The 21,353-nt window shown below is 53.7% G+C and overlaps 1 protein-coding gene across 2 annotated transcripts in view; it reads right to left on the minus strand.

Annotated features, from left to right (window-relative positions):
• Window positions 1–247: 247 nt before the first annotated feature.
• Window positions 248–21,353, minus strand: part of PIAS1 (protein inhibitor of activated STAT 1) — a 1,034,011-nt gene continuing 1,012,905 nt past the window's right edge. For both annotated transcript variants that reach the window (XM_069625121.1, XM_069625120.1), the window contains exon 14: window positions 248–754. In XM_069625121.1, the coding sequence (XP_069481222.1) occupies window positions 458–754 (297 nt within the window). In that variant the 3' untranslated portion in view covers window positions 248–457. The remainder of the gene's footprint in view (window positions 755–21,353) is intronic.

A 21,353-nucleotide genomic window follows, 5' to 3' on the forward strand; every position in this document is an offset into this window, starting at 1 on the left:
AAGAAAACAAAACAGGGCAGGGAATGGCTTCTTGTGCCATTACATAGCATCTAATGTCTCCTTTACCCTGAAGAAGAATCCTACCAGTAGAACATAGTTCCTTCCACATGTACCGATGGCAGATTGTGTGAAGCATAATGTATTTTGTCCAAACTGAAGAAGAAAAGGAAAGATCATACAGGATGAATGCAGAATGCTTTAAAATCTTCAACATCCAACGCTAAACAAACAGTGTGGTAGCAGTGTCTTCTTTTTTTGTATTTTGTTACCAGACTTGCACAGTTTCCGGTTGGTTTATCTACAAAAGTAAACTGAAAATATAGTTTCTGTTCTCTGTACAGGTCTTTGCATTTTCGTCCTTTAAAAAACTGGAAAAAGGAGGGTGGGGAATAGGACAAAAATAAGTCTGCTGTCCTTCAGAGTGCAGTCCATCTCTGGTTCGACACAAAGCAGCCCCTCAGTCCAAGGAAATGACATCAGGGATGCCATAAAGGGAAGTGGTCTCTGTGGTACTGCGGCTAACCACTTGATGTCCATGACTCTCCCGTAAACTGTTTGATGACACAAGGCTACTGTTGCTTCCACTATTGCTGCCATTGGTGGTAGGGAGAGCAGAGTTCCCGCCAGTGTTGAGCTGATCCAGAAACATTTGTGAGGAAGAGTAAGGAAAAAACCTTGATGTGTGAAGGAGGTCCTGGTCTTCAGAGGCCGAAGCTGCAGCGGCCGCAGCTGCCAGAAGTGACGTGTTGTAATGCTGATCAGAAAATAAGAAAATAAGAAAATTAAATGAAACCTCAAGTACTCGTGAATGTCAATGACTACCAAGCAGTAAAATGCAAATGTAGGAAATGAACTGTAATGCAGCTGCAACACTAATGCTTACTGTAGAGAAGTCGACTTGTGCCACAAAATTAAGAGGGGTGTACTTGATGCTCCAATAAAAAATACAGAAGAAAACAGTTTTGTCATGTAGTGTCAAGGACATAAAAATAACATTTAGATCGCAAGTAGCATAAATAAGACAAGATGTGCATCATTAACACAGGGAAGGTACCAGAACCTTTGGTAGTGAATAAGGAACAAGTTACTTACCTGTAACTGTTGTTCTCCAGCATGGGGCTGGCATGGATTCACATGCTCATGAATATTCCCCGTCAGGCTGGGAATCCTCGGTAAAGAAAAAAATCAGTATCAGTTTCGTTTCTGATCTGTCTTTCTTAGTAGTAACCAATCACTGATCTCTGGGTCATACTGCCCCCAGCCAATGACTGCCCTCTCCCGAAGCCCCGCCTCTGGCAGCCATCCTCAGATTTGGTAGCACGCCACGTGGCAGTATGACCAAGTGAAGAGCCGCATAGGGGTAGGCGGGATGGTTCGCATGTGAATCCATGCCAGACCCATGCTGGAGAACAACAGTTACAGGTAATTAACTTTTTCCTTCTCCAGCATGGGGTCTGGCATGGATTCACATGCTCATGAATAAAAAATACATAGCAGTATACACATGCACAACCACGGGAGGTGGCAAAGGCTCAACATTAAGCATTACATCCAAAACTCAACATTAAGCACTTTTACCTCCTCACAAGGCTCACCTTAGGCAAACAGGTTGCGCAGCAGTGCTTGGCCGACCCTGGACTCCTCCCTGGAGTCCCAATCGACGCAGTAGAATCTTGTGAAGGTGTGTGTTGACCTCCACGTAGCAGCCCTGCAGATGTCCAGCAGGGGCACACCAGACAGGAACGCTGTGGTAGCAGCGATCGCTCTGGTCAAATAGGCGCTCGGACAGCGGTCGGTTTGCCAACCGGTGACAGTGCATGATGCAGCCGGAGAGCCATCTGGAAATGGAAGTCTTCGAGAGAGCCTTCCCTTGATTCACAGGTCCAAAGTTCACGAACAGCTGTGATGTCTTCCGAAAACTCTTTGTGCAGTCCACGTAGAACTTCAGCGCTCTAGCTACATCCAGCGAGTGCAAAGTCCTCTCGGCCGGCGTCAAAGGCGACGGGAAGAAAACTGGTAACACCAAGGGCTCGTTGAGGTGGAAGTCCGACGGCACCTTGGGCATAAAGGTGGGGTGCGTCCTCAGCACCACCCTTGTGTCATGGAAAGTCAAGTATGGAGGCTTGCAAGATTGGGCCTGGATCTCACCCACTCGTCGTGCGGAGGTGATGGCCACGAGGAACGCCGCCTTCCATGACAGGAACTTCAAAGGTGCCGAATGCATAGGCTCGAATGGGCCACATTAAGCTCCCACGCCGGGGCCGGGGTCTTCACCGGCGGGAATGATCTGAACAGTCCCTTCATGAATTCCTTCACCAAGCGATGAGACCACAAGGACGCCCGTCCCGTAGTCCTGGTATATCGGGAGATAGCAGCCAGATGTATTTTGATGGAGGCGTGAGCCAGTCCAGCTTTGGCCAGCGACAGTAGGTACGGCAGTACTTGAGGGGCCGTAATTCGCAGAGGGTTAATCTTCTGTGCACGGCACCAGACAGAGAACCTCTTCCATTTATGACCGTAACACTTGAGGACGCCCTGGCTTTTGCAAGAACCTCTCTGCAATCAGCCGGTATATCATACCCTCCAAACTCTAGTGCCGCTGGAGCCAGGCCTGCAAGTTCAGCGACTGTGGGTTGTGATGGAGAATGGCGCCTCCTTCTCTGGAGAGAAGATCCTCGTCCGCCGGCAGCTTGACTGGCGGGGACCTTGACAAGTCCAGAAGGTTCGGGAACCAGATCTGCCTCGGCCACGCCAGTGCGACGAGGATCATCCTGCACCTGGACCTCTTGAGCTGGTTGATGAGGCGGAGCAGCAACGGGAATGGAGGGAAAGCGTAGAGAAACAGGCCGTCCCAGGGGAACGAGAAAGCATTGCCCATGCTCTTCGGGTGTGGGAACTGGCTGGCGAACCTCTGGCACTTGGAGTTCGCCGCCGTCACAAACAGGTCGATCTGGGGTTTGCCCCAACGTTGGAAGAGCCGATCCACTTGATCTTGTCGCAGCTCCCACTCGTGGCATGAGCGCAGCTCCCTGCTGAGCGAGTCGGCGATGGTGTTTTTTATTCCTGCCAAGAGGAAGGGAACCAGAAACATCCCCTGGGCAACGGCCCAGTGCCACAGATCCTGGGCCTCTTTGGATAGGGCTGGGGATCTGGTGCCCCCCTGCTTCCGTATGTAGAACATCGTGGTGGTGTTGTTGGTGAAGATCCTCACCACTTTGTCCTTGAGGGACGGAAGGAACGACTTGAGCGCCCAGAACACTGCTCGCAGCTCCAGAATGTTGATGTGGAGAGACCTCTCCTCCGGGATCCAAAGGCCTCTTGTGTGGAGATCTCCGGTGTGGACCCCCAACCCTCCAGAGAGGCGTCCGTCGTCACAGTCTCCTGAAACGCCGGGGTTTGAAAGTCCGTGCCTGTAGCGAGGCGAGCCCGGGTGCCCCACCATAGGATCGCCCGACGGAACTCCTCGTTGAGAGGGATCCTGTCCTCGAAGCAGCCAACGCCTGAAACCAGCGGGCATCGAGGAACTCCTGCAGTGGACGCATCCGAAGTCTGCAAAGGGGTACAAGGGAGATGCATGAGGACATCATCCCGAGAAGGGACTTGATGGACCTCACCCTGGCCACCTCCGTGGCCAACAGGCGCCGCACCTTGCCCAGGATGGTCTTGGTCCTCTCTTCTGAAGGGGAGGCCAATTGCCCCACTGTATCGAGCTTCACTCCCAGAAACAGTGCTACTTGCGATGGAACCAGGTCAGATTTGGGGTAGTTGATGGCGAACCACAGCTCCGTGAGTAACCGGACGGTCCACGCCGTATGTTCGACGGCGAGTTCCCTTGTCCTTGCCCGGATTAGCCAGTCGTCCAGGTAGGGGTAGACGTGGATCCCCTGCAGGTGCAGCCGCGCCGCCACTGGTGCCAGGCACTTGGTGAAAACCCTGGGTGCCGACTTTAATCCGAACGGTAGGGCTCTGAATTGGTAGTGACGTCCCTGAACCACGAACCTGAGGAACTTCCTGTGCCTTTTTAGAATGGGGATGTTAAAGTAAGCATCCTCCAGGTCCAACGACGATAGGAAGTCACCTTCCTCCAGCTGTCCCAGCACGTGCTGGAGGGTGACCATACTGAATTTCTGCGCCTTGATGTACTTGTTTAACCGACGCAGGTCCAGGATGGGGCGCCAACCGCCTGTCTTCTTTTTGACGAGGAAGTACCCAGAGTACACTCCGGAGCCCCGGAGCCTCCTGGGGACGAGCTCGATGGCACCTTTCTTGAGCATCGCCTTTACCTCCAACAGCAGTTGAGGGACGTGATTCTCCTTCCTGGCCACGGGAGGAATGCGAGGGCACTTCTTTTGGAATTCCAGCGAGTGCCCGTTGGCCAGGTTGTCCAACACCCAACTATCGGTGGAGATGGACTCCCACACGCTGACGAACTTCGTCAGCCGGCCTCCCACCGGGGTGCTTCGGTGGGGGCCCCGACAACCCGGCTGGGTCAGTCTTGCTTGGAGGCGGCCTGGCCGCCTTGGCGACGATGGCGGGATCCCCCTTGCTTGCCGCGACCTCTGTAGGCGTCCTGGGAAGAGGAGCTGGCCGCCTGGCGGTAAGTGGAGGAGCCACCGCTGGATCCTTTGGAGGCACCCCGTCTGCCTCCGGAGCTCCGAAAGGGCCGTCGCTGTTGAAGCACCCCAAGGGCCCGGGCCTTCTCCGAGTCGGTCTTGATGGCCTGTAGAGACTCATCCACCGCCTTACCAAAAAGGTTGCCGTCGAACGGCATGTCCAACACTGGTCTGGACGTCCTCGCGAAAGTCTGTCGCCTTGAGCCATCCTCGTCGTCGGAGGCAAACTCCGTTGCCCAGTTGGCGAAATCCGGTATCGGCAATGTCCGTTGCCACCGTTATGGCGTGATCCGACGCCACCTCGCCTTCCTGCAGAATTTCTAGGGCCACCGCCCTTGTGTCATCAGGCAGAAAGTCTAGCAGGGGAGCTATCTTGAACCAGAGCTCCCTGTCGTAGCGGGCCACGATCGCTAAGGCATTGGCCGCCTTAATCGTCGAAGAGATGACTCGTCGTCCCATTGAGTCCAACTTCTTGCCCTCGCTGTCCGGCTGGGAAGTGGAAGTTGAAGCCGCCGAGACGACCGAGTCCGGCGTGGGCTGGGCCCTGAGGCACAAGGGGGCGGCATCGGGGACTCAGTACTTTTTCTCGTACCTGTCCTCCTTGGCGGGTGTCGTGGAAGGGTTCTTCAAGACAGCAAGCCCCTCGTCCCAGATGTCGTCGAGTAAAGGCATCGCGAGGACCGTCTTCCTCTTGGCCTCTCGTCGTTGGTACAGAAACCCTCCTTTTTCTGTTCTTCAGGGCAGAGCTGGAAGAGCTTGGATGCCCTGGTTATCATGGCTTGGAAAGAGCCAATCTCGTCGGCTGGAGACGCCCGCGGGTGGGGGGGTGGGGTGGAGGGAGGGGTGGGAACGGTGGGGGGGGCGACGATGGGATGTCCGCTGTGTCATCGCCGTCATCAACGTCCGTCCCCGTCGCTGTATCCGTCGCCGTATCCTCTCTAGGGTCCGATGACAGGGATGAGGGGTCCACCAGTCTCGCAGGCACGAAGGGCGGAGCGGGGTGGACTCTCCTCCGCTTGTTCGGAGGGCTTCCCGACGGGCCTGGTTCTGAATCCTCCGTCGGGGTCCGTGGTAATCTCGTCCATATCTTGGTACATAAGGATTGGATTGCCAACAAAAAGGCCGTTGAGCTATCCTGGGGCTCGGGCAATGGCTGCGATGGATGGGATGGCCGCTCCACTGGCCCCTGTTCGTCGTCATCTTCGATCACGTCAGCAGGGACCGTCCCCTGGGATCGAACCTTCTCGAACCTCTCGTTGAGGCCTATGGACCTTTCGTTGAGGCCCTTCTCGGTTTCCACCAGTTCCTCCTCAGAGGCTGATTCCGAGTGTAATGGCCACCGCCCCCCCCCTCTTTTTCAGCCAGGGGCTTCACGGGGGTCTTAGTGATGGGCTGGAAAGAGGAATCCCTCTGCGGTGGCAGGGATACTCTGGGCCCAGAGGGCGTTTCCACAGGCATAGTCCCAGCCGGCTTCGTCAGGGTCGCAGCGACCACTTCGGTAGAGGCCTTTGCTGGGTGGATCAAAGCCCTCACCACCTTAGGTGCGTCCTGGGCCTCCTTCGCCTTGGGGGGAGGGTCAGCGCCTCGCTCCCCCTTCGAGATCGACCGGGTCCGCTCCAGCGGACTACCTGGGTTCTCGGACTTCCTCTTCCCCGAACCAGAGTGCTGGCTCGTGGTCAAACGTGCCAGGGAAGTAGCGCCCTGCTTGGCAACCGAAGAGCCCGACCTTTCAGCACTCCCGGTACCCGCGGACTCGAGGTGCTTGGCCTTCTGTTGGGCCCCCGTCGCCGGGGCGCCCTCACAGGACTTAGAAGCCCGCTCAGACTTCTTCGTCTTCTCACCTGCTGTGCCCTTTCTCCAGCCAGGCGGGGAGGCGGGAACGACAATCTTGTTTGGTCCGTTCCGAAAGGTTCTTGCAGAATGCACAGTCTTTCTCCACGTGCGTCTTGTCCTCATGAAGGCAGTAGAGACATCGCAAATGCTCGTCCTCCTTGAAAACGAGCTGTAATCCGCATCCAGGGCAGCACCTGAACAGCTTGGTTCCGGGCATCGAGCTTCCCTTGTCCTGGGCCATGTCCGTTGAGGTAGGCCGCAAATCTTCCGGAATCCTCCAAGAAGTGTAAACTCGACAAAAACTTCACCCTTGAGGGGCATAGAAGAATTCTGAAACGGGTCCCCGTTATCGGAAGTAGAAACGGTGGAGCTTGAGGCTCGATTAAACCGAAAAAAATGAGAAAATCTCCTGAAAAAGTGTGAAAACGCAGTAAAAAACTCGAGAGCTGAACACGAGGACTCCCAACACTTGAGCGTGCGGTAAAAATCTGAGGATGGCTGCCAGAGGCGGGGCTTAGGGAGAGGGCAGTCATTGGCTGGGGGCAGTATGACCCAGAGATCAGTGATTCGTTACTACTAAGAAAGAGATCAGAAACGAAACTGATACTGATTTTTTCTTTACCGAGGATTCCCAGCCTGACAGGGAATATTCATGTGCATGTGAATCCATGCCAGATCCCATGCTGGAGAATTGAGCTTCCCCTTTAGATTTAGTATAGCGTGCGGGGGAGCGACCTCGGCCGTGGGAACACCCTGACGAGGCCCCGCCCTTCAGTGCCTCACCTCAGTCCCCTTTGAACACAGCCACTTAGATACCTGGCAACTCTTAGTACTGCGGGTTTGGGAAGAACACCGGCAGGCAGATTTATTGATTCAGATGAAATGGAGACCACCTTGGGCAAGAGGTTTGGGTGAGTGTGCAAGATGAACTTGTTGTGAAACGGGGCGAAGGGCTTGCACAAGGGCAACGACTGTAGAATACTAACCCTGTGTGCTGAGTTGAGAGCCACCAGTAAAACTGTCTTTAGTGTTACCAAGCGGATATCCACAGAGGCCATCGGCTCGAAAGGCTTGTGCTGCAAAGCAGCAAGAAACCCATGCTCTGGGGAATTCTTGTAAGCCCCAATGGCAGCCAGATAAGGGTGGCACGTATCCACCTGAACTCCAGGACCAGCCAGGTGTGCTGAAAAAGCTGTCATCCAGAGGACAGGTAATAGGGTCCAGACTCTTGGACTAGTTTCGGCTATTGGGCTTGTGACATTTACTCTTATACTGGGACCGAATGATGTCTCAGCTGTCATCCAAAAATTGAGCATGCTAAAGCCACAGCTGGTCAGGAACCAGGCTGCCAGCGCCAGCTTTGCTGGGTCCGGATGTACCGCTGCCCCGACCTGTTGCATCAGGAATCCCTTGCTGGAGATCGGAAGATGGACAGGACCCTAGGAGCACAACTGAAGCTGATCTGAAAACAGTGTCTCGAAGGCCAGTGGGGGGTAATCAGGATGAAGCTGCAACCTACAGAAGCCCGAAACTTGCAGAGGGTCTGTTGGAGCAGGGGCATGGGTGGAAACGCATAGCGCCAGCGACCGTGCCAACAGATCTGGAAGGCACCTCCCAGAGACCTCTGAGCCCGTCCTTCCCATGAAGCAAACTGGGGGCACTTGGAATTCAGAGGGGATGTGATGCGAACAATCTAGGTCCAAGAACCCCCAACGCTGGAAAAGGGGCAACAAGGAGTCAGTGTGCAACTGCCACTCATAGGTGTTGATCCCTAGGCGGCTCAGCTAGTCCACCTCTGCATTCCTGTCCCGCGGGGGCGGTGGACTGCTGAAATGCAAACTCCCTCGGTTTGGGCCCATTTTCAGATGGATACTGCCTCCATGCAGAGGAGGGGGTTGTGGACAGGTGCCACCCCGCGCTGCTTGTTCAGGTAAATCATCATAGTAGAATTGCCCGTCCTGACAAGAGCTTGAGCAGATTGATATGCAGGAAGGCCTTCGTCCTGGACCACACTCCATGAATCGCATAGCCCTCCAGAGTAGGCCCCAACCCAAAAGAGGAGTCGGTCATCACCACCAGGGTAGGGGGGGGCTCCCACTGAAACACTACCATCCATCAGCAAAGATCGGGCAGTAGGAGCAGTGTTATAGGGATCCTGTCCGACAGACCCCGTTTCCTGATCTCAATAGGCCGGCAGGTGGAGCTGGAGGCGCCTCATCTAGAGGTGAGCGTGCTGTACAGTAAGCACACAGGAGGCCATCAGGCCAAAAATGTGCTGGAAACACCACGCTGAGGTGGTCGTGTTGGCCAGAAAGTGCCTAACCGCCTTGCGGAGGGACAGAAGCCTCTTGGGCGTAGGAAACACCTGCTGAATGGTAGTGTTGCAACAAACCCCTAGTAAGACCAGTTCCTTAGAGGGGCACAACTGTGACTTCCTCTGGTTGAGGGAGAAGCCCAGCTGATGAAGGAGATCTGCCAATCTCTGGCAGGAGAGTACCACCCCTCAGGTGACTCCTTCCTCACCAGCCAGTCATCCAAATAAAGGTACAGATGATGGCCCTGAAAGCAGAGACCACCTGCCACCGAGTTCATCAACTTTGGGAAGACACGAGGAGCAGAGTTCAGGGCCAAGGGCAAGCACCTTCTACTGAAAGTGGTACGTCAATCGTGAACCGCAGTAACTTCTGATGCGGTTGCTAGATGGGAACATGCAGGTATGCATCTTTGAGGTCCAGGGAACACATCCAGTCCCCTGCACACAGAGACTCGGGTATGTGGGCGGGGGTAATCATCTTGAAGCATTTCAGCAGTGAAGAAAAGACAGTTTTAGAAATGACAGGTTCAGGACAACCCTCAGGCCAGCCTGGTTGTTCTTGGGTTCTGCAAAAATACAGGAATAGTACCCAAAGCCCCAGTCTACAAAAGGAACCGGTTCTATCGCCTGCATCTCCAAGAGCCGGGGACCCGATCTGAAGAAGAGGAGAGGATGGTAGTGGCAAAGGAGAGAAAGACTGAAGCCCGTGGAGACTAAGGATATGATGCAAAGGTTGCTGAAAAGACGCTTCCAGGTGTCCTGGAACAGAGCCAAACAGCTCCCCACAGGCATGCTGTGTTCCCCAACCTGGACGTCACTGCTTCTTAGCATCAGAGGCCGGGACAGAGGATGGGGAGAGGAAAAGCCCATGCAACGTCCTCTGCTGCTTCCTCCTGTTGTCGCTGGGCAACCTGTCAGGCCTCTGTGTACCGCGGTTCCGGAACCTCTTGAAGCCGGAGAAGGCGCAGGGCTTAAACTCGGTCCTGCCCTAGGACTAAGGAAAGGATTTCTGACTTTGGCCAAGGATTTGGTGGTTTGAGTGGTGGTTTTCTTCTTTGTCAACTTGTCATCGGTTGACGAATGAAAAAGGTCCGATTTGTTCCTGCACTTCAGATGAAAACCTAGTGGAGTGCATCCACGCCGTCCTCATCTCCACCCAAAGGCACAGCCCTCCACTGGTTGTGTCGATGCGGGAGAACGAAGCCTCCATGAGGTCCTATGCAATGGCCTGGGCATCTGCCAGCCCGGCTTTGAAGGACACTTGCTTGTCTGAAGGGAGGTCAAGTAGAAATTCTCGGCGCTCCCGACACAGCTTCTGGTTAGCTGCGGTCAATAGGGTGCCTGCGTTGGCCTGCCGCTGATGCAGTCCTGAGATGGAATAACAGTGCTTTCCGAAAGACTTGAGGTCCTCCTTGGAGAGGCAACTGGGAGGTGGGTCCCGTGGAGGAAGACGACAAAGACGATCGATTAGAATACAAGGATGCCGCAGCCACCACTGAGGAATGCAGCTGCGGGTGGAAGGCGTGGAGGATTGGCTCCACATCCGTCTGCCTAAACCCACTGTCCAACTTATTGTTCATCTGGGCGTTGGCCCTGGGCTTCTCCCAGACCTGTTGCGCCACCTGCAGAACAGTTCTGGAGAGGGATGCCAGACCCGATTGTGGTTCGCTTGCCCAAGACCTCTGCAAGCACTCCTGGGGTCTTCCTCGGGCAGAGGGACCCCGAAAAAACTCTGCCAGGCCCTAAAGGCAGTTATGAAAGCCTTAACTGATGCCAAGGGTGCATCGTCCTGGGCTTCATCGTCCTCATTGTGCAACCCCAACCCCCTCTATTTTACAGACCGAGGGGTATCCTGGTCCTGGGACACAGGTGGCGGCAGGGGCTTGCCCCCAGCCCTCCCAAGGTCCGTAGCCGCAGCCATGCCCAACGGCTGTTGAGGGGGAGGTATTGGTGGTACAGGAGGTGGTGGAGAGGTCCGAACGACCAGTAGGACCAGAGCCAGTGGAGGGGCCAGCACCGGAACCACAGGATGAACGGAAGGAGTACCCAGGAGGGGGCCGGGGTGGCGCCATCTGCGGAATGGCCTCCTTCACAATGTCCTTGAGGAGCCCATTCATCTGAAGGGAGCGCATGAGGGAGAGGAAGCGCTCAAAGAAGCGGTCCTCACAAGCCACTGGGTGCTGTGAGAAACCTGAGGGTATTCTTTCCAGCGGACCTCGAGAATCCCTTATTCAGGCAGCCAAGAAAGTGGTGGCCGTCTCTTACGCTAGACGAGCAGGGAAAGATCACCTGTTGAGGCGAACCCAGGATTATGCTCAGGAGAATGTCCAAAGGGAGACGCAGTATGTTACAGAGGAAGAAGAGGAGGGTAAGATCCTGGAGACCTTTATGGGCTGTGCCACATATGCCCCACTTCCTCCCATTGATTCTCTCTTGCCCAAAGCCACCAACCCCTCTGGATATAACCAATCCCATAAAATGTCAAACCCATTTGCACCCCAGAATTATCTACCCAGAATCCCTGTTTTCCTGTGTCCCACCCAAAGAACCCCAAACATTCTTTTCCACATCCCACTGGTTATTCTGTCCCGAACACCCAGTTTTTCCTGACAAAACACTACGTTCCCCACAATTCCCTCAGTTAATTTCACGATCCCGGTAATTTCCGTTTGCTTCACAAACCCTATCAATCCAGTCTCTCCGAGTATCATTCTCCAAACTCCCAATCGAATGTAACCAACTACAATTCCCACAAACCCTCCTGCTTATTTTACAAACCCTCCAAAACCTACCCTTCCGAGACCACCACAAACCCCAATACTAGGGTTGCAATTCCATGTAACACCTCTTTCCCTTTCGACCATTTAGGATACCTGGAACTATCACCCTCTTTTTCTAACCCAAACACTTAATTATATTTTGACAGCCCATCGAAGATGCACCCCGTTTACCCGACATGTCCCAACCTAAGGACCAGGCAAAGTCAGGCAATTAACCTGAATCACACACACCTGACGCCACTTACCTTTCCCCACAGGGATAAAAAGGTGGAGCAAGAGAGCACAGGACGTGCAAGGCAGACCACACAACGAGTCCGCTATCCAGGCCCAGCAGTTCAAAAGGAGGAGAAAGGTGGCGAATATCGAGAGGCTGACGAGGAGAGACCCGACCTTGCTCTTTTTGACAAAACCCTGCATAACCTTTGCAAAAGGAATCGTAAAACCGAGGACAATAGCCCAAGTGTGTTGCAGCAGATGTTAACGGTACACGCAGCGTATTGATGATGTTAAGCCGGAGTGAGGGAGGCTCCTGCTACCGTGGTACCGGCCTTGACACCAGCTACAAGAAAGCCAAGCAGTTCATCACAAGAAACAGTGTGTTGGCAACGTGAACCCGGCCTAGGGATGTCCACTGGAACTGTTTAAAAAGACATTAAGATTTAGGAGTGAAAGAATAAGCCATAGTGAAGCCGGAGGAGGGAGGCTGAAAGTTGACAGGGGTCTGCACCCGGAAGGGGAGGACCCAGGGGTGAGCCAGTGTCACCCTAATCAAGTGAACCCGAGAAAAGGGAGGTTCACAGCGAACTGTTGAAAAGACTTTGTACGAGAACGATAGATTTGTTGAAAGCCATAGTGAACACGTGGAGGGAGGCCAACAGTAGATGGAGATACAAGCCCGAACAAGAGTGATCCAGGGGGAAAGCCATCACCCAAAGTCCATTAAGAGAAGGAACTGTTATTGATTTATGATATACGATTTGTGAAGGTTCAGCGCCCAGAAGAGGGGCGGGGCCAGGGGTGAAGAATCCTTACCCTAAGTAAAACCAAGAAACAAACTTCCATTTTGTTAAAGGAACTTTTGTTTTGTTATTTGAATATGTCAGGCCCTCGAAGGCAAGAGACTTTCCAAAGAAACAAGACTTGGCCATCGAGATTCCTGACAGACTGGAACAGAACTGTCGCCTCGTGCTGGAAAAGCTCGAGTGTGTGCTGTGCTCCAAGATCCCACCTTACCCTGTGCTCAAAACGTGGGGAAGGGAGACCCAAGCTACCGCATCCTGACATTATTTGAGAAGAACAAGTTACTTTCTTACCTGGTAACGTTCTTTCGATGGGATGGTCCGACGACATATTCCATATCTATGACAGGTAATGTCCACAGCTGTGCTGCTTCGGAAAATCTTTGGCGTCTGCGTCCTGCGTCGATGACATCGATGCGCCGTCCCCGAGGACCTCCTCCGACGGCCGACACCACCCGATGTGATAAGTAGGACGCACGACGCCCATAGCCTCAGTTATAGTTTCCCAGAACGTGTGCCACCAGTTTACTTCCAGTCAGACACACAAGGCCTTGCAGAACGCAAGCTGCAGTCGCAAAAGAAATTCTGCAGCGGGGAAGGCAGGGAGGGAGCGATATGGAATACGTCGTCTGACCATCCCATCGAAAGAACGTTACCAGGTAAGAAAGTAACTTGTTCTTCGAGGGGATTGGGTCCTCCGACGTATTCCATATCTATGACAGACTCCCAAAGCAGTACCAAGCAAGGAGGTGGGAAAGAATTTAGAATACAAATTTAGAATGCCCAATCAAATTGCGGAATAGAGAACTGCCTTACCAAAGGCCAGATCTTGCCCTCTGATGGAATCGAGGGAATAGTGACGTACAAAAGTATGTACTGAAGCCCAGGTGGCTGCATCACAGATGTGACGAATAGGAACTCTCCTCTGCAGAGCAGTAGACGCAGCCACTCATTCTGGTAGAATGGGCCCGCAAGCCAGTAGGAGGGTCCTTACCCGCCAAGCAGTAACACTCGGAGATAGCTAAAATAATCCAACGAGACAAAGTCTTTTTCGTCACAGCTTGTCCCAAACGCTTTCCAGCGTAACCAATGAAAAGTTGATCGTCCACTCTGACCCGGGACATGCGCGAAATATAAAAGCTCAACGCTCTCCGAGGATCAAGCCTATGGAGCCTCTCCTCTTCCTTACCAGGATGTGGAGGAGGATAGAACGCCGGAAGAACAACCTTCTGCTTCAAATGAAATTCCGAAACCACCTTCGGAGGAAAAGAAGGACGAACTAAGGACAACCCTGTCCTTATGAAACACAGTGAAGGGTGGCTTATCTGAAAGTGCCTGTAACTCACTCACTCTGCAAGCAGAAGTAACCGCAACCAAAAACACAGTTTTCAGAGTTAACAGCCTCAAAGGGCAATAATGTAAAGGCTCAAACGGAGCACCCATAAGAAACTTAAGAACAAGGTTCAAATCCCAACCTGGCATCAAAAAAGGTGACGGAGGGAACACATTAGTGAGCCCTTTCAAAAACTGCGAAATTAAAGGAATCTTAAAATAGGAACACTCTTCAGACGAGCGCTTAAATATAGACAGCGCCGCCAGGAAACCTTTAATGGTCCCCACTTGCAAGCCCCTGTGGGCGAAAAAAAGCAAAAAAGACAAAACCATGGGAATGTCACATTCAAAAGGATCCACATTCTGAACTCTGCACCAGTCGCAGAACTTTCTCCAACGGCAATGGTACAGAGACTTTGTTGCCGGCTGCCTGGCCGAGAGCAACACCTCCATCACGTCTTCAGGGAGGTCCCAATCCTTATACCTCAACCTTTCAGAAGCCAAGCATGAAGACTGAGGGATCTGACCTCTGGATGGAGAACCTGACCACCCTCCCGTGAGAGCAGATCGTCTCGGTAGGGAAGACAACGTGGAGGGCAGATGGACAAGTCTAGAAGGTCCGGGTACCACGTCCTCCGGGCCCACGCCGGAGCAATGAGCATCATCCGGGAACCGAACCTCTAACCTCCGCAGCATTTGCGGGATAACGGGGACTGGAGAAAATGCGTACAGTAGTGGGAACGAACACTCCACCACGAACGCGTCTCCTAAGGCTCCTTTTGGAGGAAATTCCTGCGAGCAAAACCTTTCGCACTTCCGGTTGACACTGGAGGCGAAGAGATCCACTTGAGGGGTCCCCCAAAGGGCGAAGATCTCCAGGACTCGAGCTGCATCGCCTCCCTGCACAGCGGAAGTGACCCTACCCCCCCCCCCTTTTTGTTGAGGTAGTGCATGGCCACCGTGTTGTCCGTTAGAATCAGGACACTCTTTCCGCGCACAGTTGGCAGAAAAGCCTTCAGGGCTAGCCTGACGGCCCTCAGCTCCAACAGATTGATATGGAGTCTGGACTCCGACGGAGACCAACGACCGCTGACTGTCAACTCGTTGGCATGAGCTCCCCATCCCGTGAGGGATGCGTCCGTCATGATCGTCACCTCCGGCCAGGGCAGCCAAAATGGGACCCCCTTAATCAGATTGCCCTCGACGGCCCACCACAGAAGGTCCCGGGCTACCGAGGACGGCACCTGAACAGGGTCCGACAGCCTGCCGGAGGACTGAGACCACTGGAGCTTGAGTGCCCACTGCAAAGAACGCAGACGAGCCTCTGGCACCAGAAGAATGCAGGATGCCATGAGGCCGAGCAGTCTCAAGAACTTGGACGCTGGGAGATTCTGGGCAAACTGAAACTTGTGCACCATCTGCTGAATGTGAAGAGCCCTCACCTGAGGAGGAAAACACTGCCCCAGGGACGTGTCGAGCACTGCTCCGATGTACTGGAGCCGCTGTGTTGGCGTCAAATGGGACTTCTTTAAATTGAGGGAGAAGCCCAGCCTGTGAAGGGAGTGGCAGGTGACAGACAAATGATCCAGGACTTGCTCGGGAGAGCTCCCTCTGATCAACCAATCGTCCAGGTAGGGGTAGACGTGAATCCCCCCTTTCCTGAGATGCGCTGCCACCACCACCATGAGCTTGGTGAAAACCCTCGGGCGGAGGTCAATCCAAACGGCAGGACCCGAAACTGAAAGTGCGAGTCGCCAACCGCGAACCTCGGGTACTTCTTGTGCTTGGGATGGATCGGCACATGGAAGAAAGCATCCTTGAGGTCGAGAGGCACCAACCAGTCCTGAAGTTGAAGGGCCTGGAGGACTTGAGAAAGAGTCACCATCTTGAACTTGTCCTTCCTGAGGAGTTTGTTCAAACCGCGCAAGTCCATGATGGGTCTCAATCCCCCGTCTTTCTTCGATATCAAAAAATTAGGGGAATACCATCCCTTGTTCCTCTCTGCTGCAGGCACCAGTTCTATGGCGCCTTTCTCCAGCAGGGCTTGAATTTCCTGCGCAAGGAGCGGATCCGGACTCTTCAAAGAGAGGCTCCCTGGTGGATTGTCGTGAGGCCTCTGCCGAAAAGGAAGACAGTAGCCGTGGGTTATGATCTCCAGAACCCACACATCCGAAGTAATGGCTTGCCACTCTACAAGATGCTGCGCCAGCCTTCCCCCAACCGGCGAACCAAGGGACCTGGCCTCATGACTGAGTGGTAGCGGCTGCGGCGTTGCCCGAGGGCAAAGTGGCAACTGCTTGAGCGGCCTTGGCACCTCAAGTACCTTTATTTCCACCTCTGGCACTCTTACGATGGCCTCTTTGACTGCCAGCTCCCCTCGCTTTACTGAAGGACGAGTAATAGCGAAAGGAATCTCCCCTCCATTGCTGTGCCCTAGGACGAAAAGGCGGATGTTGGCGAACTGCAGCGCCCAACGACTTTGCTGCAGCTTTGGAGGTCTGAAATCTCTCAAGGCTCTCGTCAGCCTTGCTGCCAAAAAGGTGTTCACCGTCAAAGGGCATGTTGAGGAGCCGGGACTGCACATCAGGAGCGAACCCAGACTTCCGCAACCACGCAAACCTGCGCATTACGGTGCTCGCCGCCATGGACCGGCTGACACAATCCGCCAAATCCAAAGCCGACTGAACGGCCTCACACATAGCATCCTTGCCATCCTGAACCATAGCAAGGAAACCATCCCGTTCGTCCCCTTCAGGAATATGTTCAGCCGCTAATGCAACAGTTCCACAGAGTGTGTCTGAAACGAGACAAGGCACATACGGAGTTGGCCGTCTGAAGCGCCATACCCCCAGAAGAAAACACTTTCTTCGCCCAGCCGTCAAAACGTTTGTCGTCCCTATCCGGAGGGATGGTAGGATACGACGCCTGCTTTGCCGGGGCCGTAGCCGCCTGCACCACCAAACTCTCCGGACTGGGGTGCCTAGACAAGTAGCAGGGGTCGCTACTGACTGGACGGTATTTTCGCCCACTGCCGGGAGACTCTCCGGAGCAGTCCAAGCCGCCGCCACCCTTCTCTGCAGAGCCATATGAAAAGGCAAAACCGGGTCAGTGGGGGACCGAGATCAAGGATGTCCGTGAGATCATCCTGAACGAACTCCCCTGGGGGAGCTGACCAACCCAAGTACTTGGTGACCCGAGACATAAGGCGCCGATATGAAGAATCGGCATGAGAGCCAGGCTCCGGCCTACAAAACTCCACCTCCGGAGAGGTGTCCAGTCCACTAGCATCATGCAGCGACTGCCGCAGATCATCAAACTGGTTATGGCCCGAGATAAGGTCAGCTGGAACCGTAACCGGAACCAAGCCCCCATCAGAGCCTTTCTTCACCCTCTGAAATGTACTCCAGGCGGGGAGAGGAAGACCTCTGTGGACCAAAGCAGTGCCTGACCTTAGCCATAGCCTTTCTAGGGGCAAACCCCCGTGCCACGGGGCCCCTCCGACACCACCGCCTCGAAAGGCGTCGAGGGCGCCGAACGAGTCGGCGTCGACAGAAAAGGCGTCGACGTCGAGCGAATCGGCGTTGACGTCAGCTGCAGCCCGCCAGCATCAGCAGCGTCGACACAGGCCTCGAAGCCGGAGCGGGTCACTCGACGACCTAGGCGCCGACGACCCCCTCGGAGGCGGAGCCTTGAGAGAAATCAGACGACCTCGGCGCCACAGGCGTCGACGTCTTCTTCGAAGACGGCACAGGATCACGTAGTCTCGAGCGCATCGAGGACCGGGACCTGGAACGGGCATGGCGAGAACGGCTACCCTTGTCCGAGCGGGACCTCTCCCGCGAGCCGTGCCGACCACCCGAGCCCGAAGGCGTACGGACGGTGTCTCTCGACCGGTGCCGACCGACCCCACTCGGAGGCGCGGACCGGTGCCCTGCGATTCAAGAATCGCTAGCATCTGCTTCCCGAAGGAAGCCGATTCCTCCGGTGTCGCTTGCATGGAGGGATAAGCGACCCGCCGACGGGCGGAGTCCTCGGAAGAGGACGGGGAAGGCGACCTATGCCGGCGCTTCCGGGAATGCCTCGAAGAGGCAGAGGAGTGGCGAGACGACTCCTGGAAGGAGACCCACTGGACTTCCGACGATGACGCGGAGAGTCACCCCTCGAGTCATCCGTCGAAAGCCCCGCAGACCTCGACTTCCGGGCTTAGACACCCGGCCTACCGACAGCTTCTTCTTGCGTTCACGCAAGGCCGTGGCCGTGAGCGACTGGCAGTCGACACAGTCGTCCGTATCTCGGGCCTCCCCGAGGCACCAGTGGCAGGCGTCGTGCGAGTCCGTGACCGACATCTTGGACCCACAGTCCCCGCAGTTCTTGAAGCCCGGACGCGGGGTTGAAGATGAGAAAGACATCGCCACAAACAGGTCTTCACACAAACCGAACAGGTTCAATGAACCGAGAATTGAAAACAGCGAACTCCAACGAGTCGAGGCGTACCGAGATTCACGAAGCAAACACGTTCGCGGAAAAAACGGAACTGAGGCTATGGGCGTCGTGCGTCCTACTTATCACATCGGGTGACGTCGGCCGTCGGAGGAGGTCCTCGGGGACGGCGCATCGATGTCATCGACGCAGGACGCAGACGCCAAAGATTTTCAGAAGCAGCACAGCTGTGGACATTACCTGTCATAGATATGGAAGACGTCGGAGGACCCAATCCCCTCGAACACCGCTTTCTTTTCTTGAAAACTATCCCACTCCCATTTTGTATTAGTTGTAAAATGTGGCCATAGGTTTCTTAGTATAGGCCTTTTTTATTTGACAAAGCCACTACGACTGCCTTATTTATCATCATTTTACGGTTAACGCTTGCTCCAATCTTAGATTTAGATTAGGCATTTCTCCAACCTGCCTATACAGTTTAATAAACACCCTTGAATTGATCACTTGTGTCCATCTTTACTGTTGCCACAATGAGTTCCTTACAGTGCCTAGGGGCCTGACCCTCCGAGGCGCTGGGCCTTCGCTCCTGGTCAAAATGCTGAGGCGCTTGGTGCGTGTAGCTGTACGACTGATGGGTAGATGTATCCCTGAGGGGACCAAAAGCCTGCACCGTAGGATCCGCTGCTGTTTCCAGAGGAAAGAGGGCTCGGTTCAACCTGCAAAGCCCATCTGATGGGCGAAAGCACTGGCAGGCCTTGAGCTGGATCCAAGATGGCCACCTGCCTGGCAAGCTCCGCCACGTGCCGCTCTGCCATTTTGAAGCCTTGCGCCACGCCCTGGGCAGGAGGGCACGAAGGCTTTGCGCCAAGAGAGGCCTTAGACGAGAGAGGATACAGCCAGGGTTGTACACCCGAAGCAGTGGCGTCGACCTCAGATTGCTCTGGTAGGCGCTGAGCCCTCAGTCGGACAGCCGGTAGTCATAACTCACTAACTCATGAGCTCCGGTAGGCTGAAAGCACTCAGCAACTGTGCCGGTGCTGGATCTAGCCAAGGACAGACTCTTGGGAGGTGGCACTTGATGATCCCCTTACACCTTGGGGTAGAAGAAGAGGACAAACTTGATCGCCCCTCCGAGGACAGCCTGGTAGGGCCTGTGAGTCCCACAGCTTGAGAGCCGGTAGCCTTAGAGGGCTTGTGCCTGCCAGAACCTGAATACGACGAACCCTGATCCGTGGAAACCCTGGGGAAGGAATTGCCGCGCTCTGGAGCCATGCTGAACAGAGGGCCTACCTTTTCTTGACAAGAAGTCCTGGAGACTTGTCCTTAAGGTGGGGAGGATGAGAAGTGTGGAAGATCTCCCTCCACCGTGACAACACATTCTTCAATGCCCTGTGACCGAGTGCGCTGCAGGCCGAACATGTGTCCCACTGGTGTTTCGCCCTGAACACTCAAGACCGAGAACATGGGGGTCCGAGCCCGGGAACGAATGGCTGCCAGGTCGGTCACCGTCCGTGCAGAAAAAGGGACTGGGCGAGGCACCGGAGGGTGGGGCCTCACCAGGGATTTATCCCGCCCGAGGCAGCGCACCAGCACATTACACTAAATTTAAAGGGGAAGCTCAATTTTTTACTGCCATAGGTTCCGGTACCGCCCCCATGTTGGAGGACGCCTACAAGGATGCAGGAACGGGGACGGGAGGTATGAGTATTAACATCATGGTAATTAAAGATATTTAAACCTTGCTCGCCATAATTCACAACCTGGATGCTTGTACACCTGTCGACCCAAAAGGATTCCTAAAAGATGGGTTGTCACTTTACCTTCACCCTACAAACAGAGTTTAACATTGTTTCGGTCGGAAATATGGGTGTTGTGAAAGAACAGGGGCAAAGACAACCAAAATCACCCAAAAGGCACTCCTTCCCCTTTTATGTTGTCCTGCTCCAGTCCTTCCCAACCTAGTTTGGAAACACACTGAATAGATATGGCTTGGGAGGCAGCTAACTTCTTAGCCAAACAATCTATATTGTTGAAGCATCTACAGAACAATGCTCGCAGAAAGCATGAAGGGTGGCCTAAGTGGCTTACATACAAGTTTCCAAAAAAAGGGGCAGGTCTCTGAAGTCCACTGATGCCGCCTTTGCTCGGGTGGAATGAGCATGAAGACTTTAAGGCACTGTAAGACATCACAGCTCGTAGAAACGAGAGCTGCAGGAGTGTAGCTGTTGGGACATAATTACATTTTTTCTGTCCCATTTTTGAGAACCCCTAAACATTTTGCATTTTCCTGGTTGTCTTCCTGGCATTTAAACATATTTCTGTGGTCAGAGGGACTTGTAGCAAACCATCACACTGAAGTAATGCAATCGGTGAGGGTAAAATAGCCAGAACTTTTTGGATTTTTAATGACAATATTATAGTGTTAATTCTGTTTCTGGAAATCTGATCTGCCAATCTTCCCTATTTCATATTACATACTTTCCTATGGTCCCCACCTACTCTTGCTTTTCATTTGTTATTTGAACTCATTATCTGTATTCTGTCTGTATAACCGTATCATGTAACCACTTCGTTTACCTAACGCACCCAGATACCTCTGGGTCAGGCGCGCTATATAAATAAAATAAACAAATAAAGCATAATGCAACACAGTACCTTTCTACGACAGTCTACTGACATCCACAGCTACTGTCCTGTAGTGGCAACAGGACAGGTTCAAAGGGCACATGTACATTCATGAACACATCTGCTGGAGCCTTAAAGTACCAACATGCAGAGGCACTTTTTTAACTGTATGCACCTCTCGTTCCAAATATCGTAATTGTGTTTGAGGACAGATTAACATCCAAGTATAAATAAGCCATGTCTGGTTTTGACATGGTTGCTATTGGGATTACACAATTAGATATCCACAAGCATTTGAAGTAATTTCATTGTCAGCTTGGTTTACCAGTGACTCATTCACGACATGGCCTGGTGTGTGTATTAAGCTGTATGGGCAGGGTGTACCCACAACAATCAT

Source organism: Ambystoma mexicanum, chromosome 11 (assembly GCF_040938575.1).
Source record: "Ambystoma mexicanum isolate Mex_15411 chromosome 11, UKY_AmexF1_1, whole genome shotgun sequence".
NCBI classification, from domain to species: Eukaryota; Metazoa; Chordata; class Amphibia; order Caudata; family Ambystomatidae; genus Ambystoma; species Ambystoma mexicanum.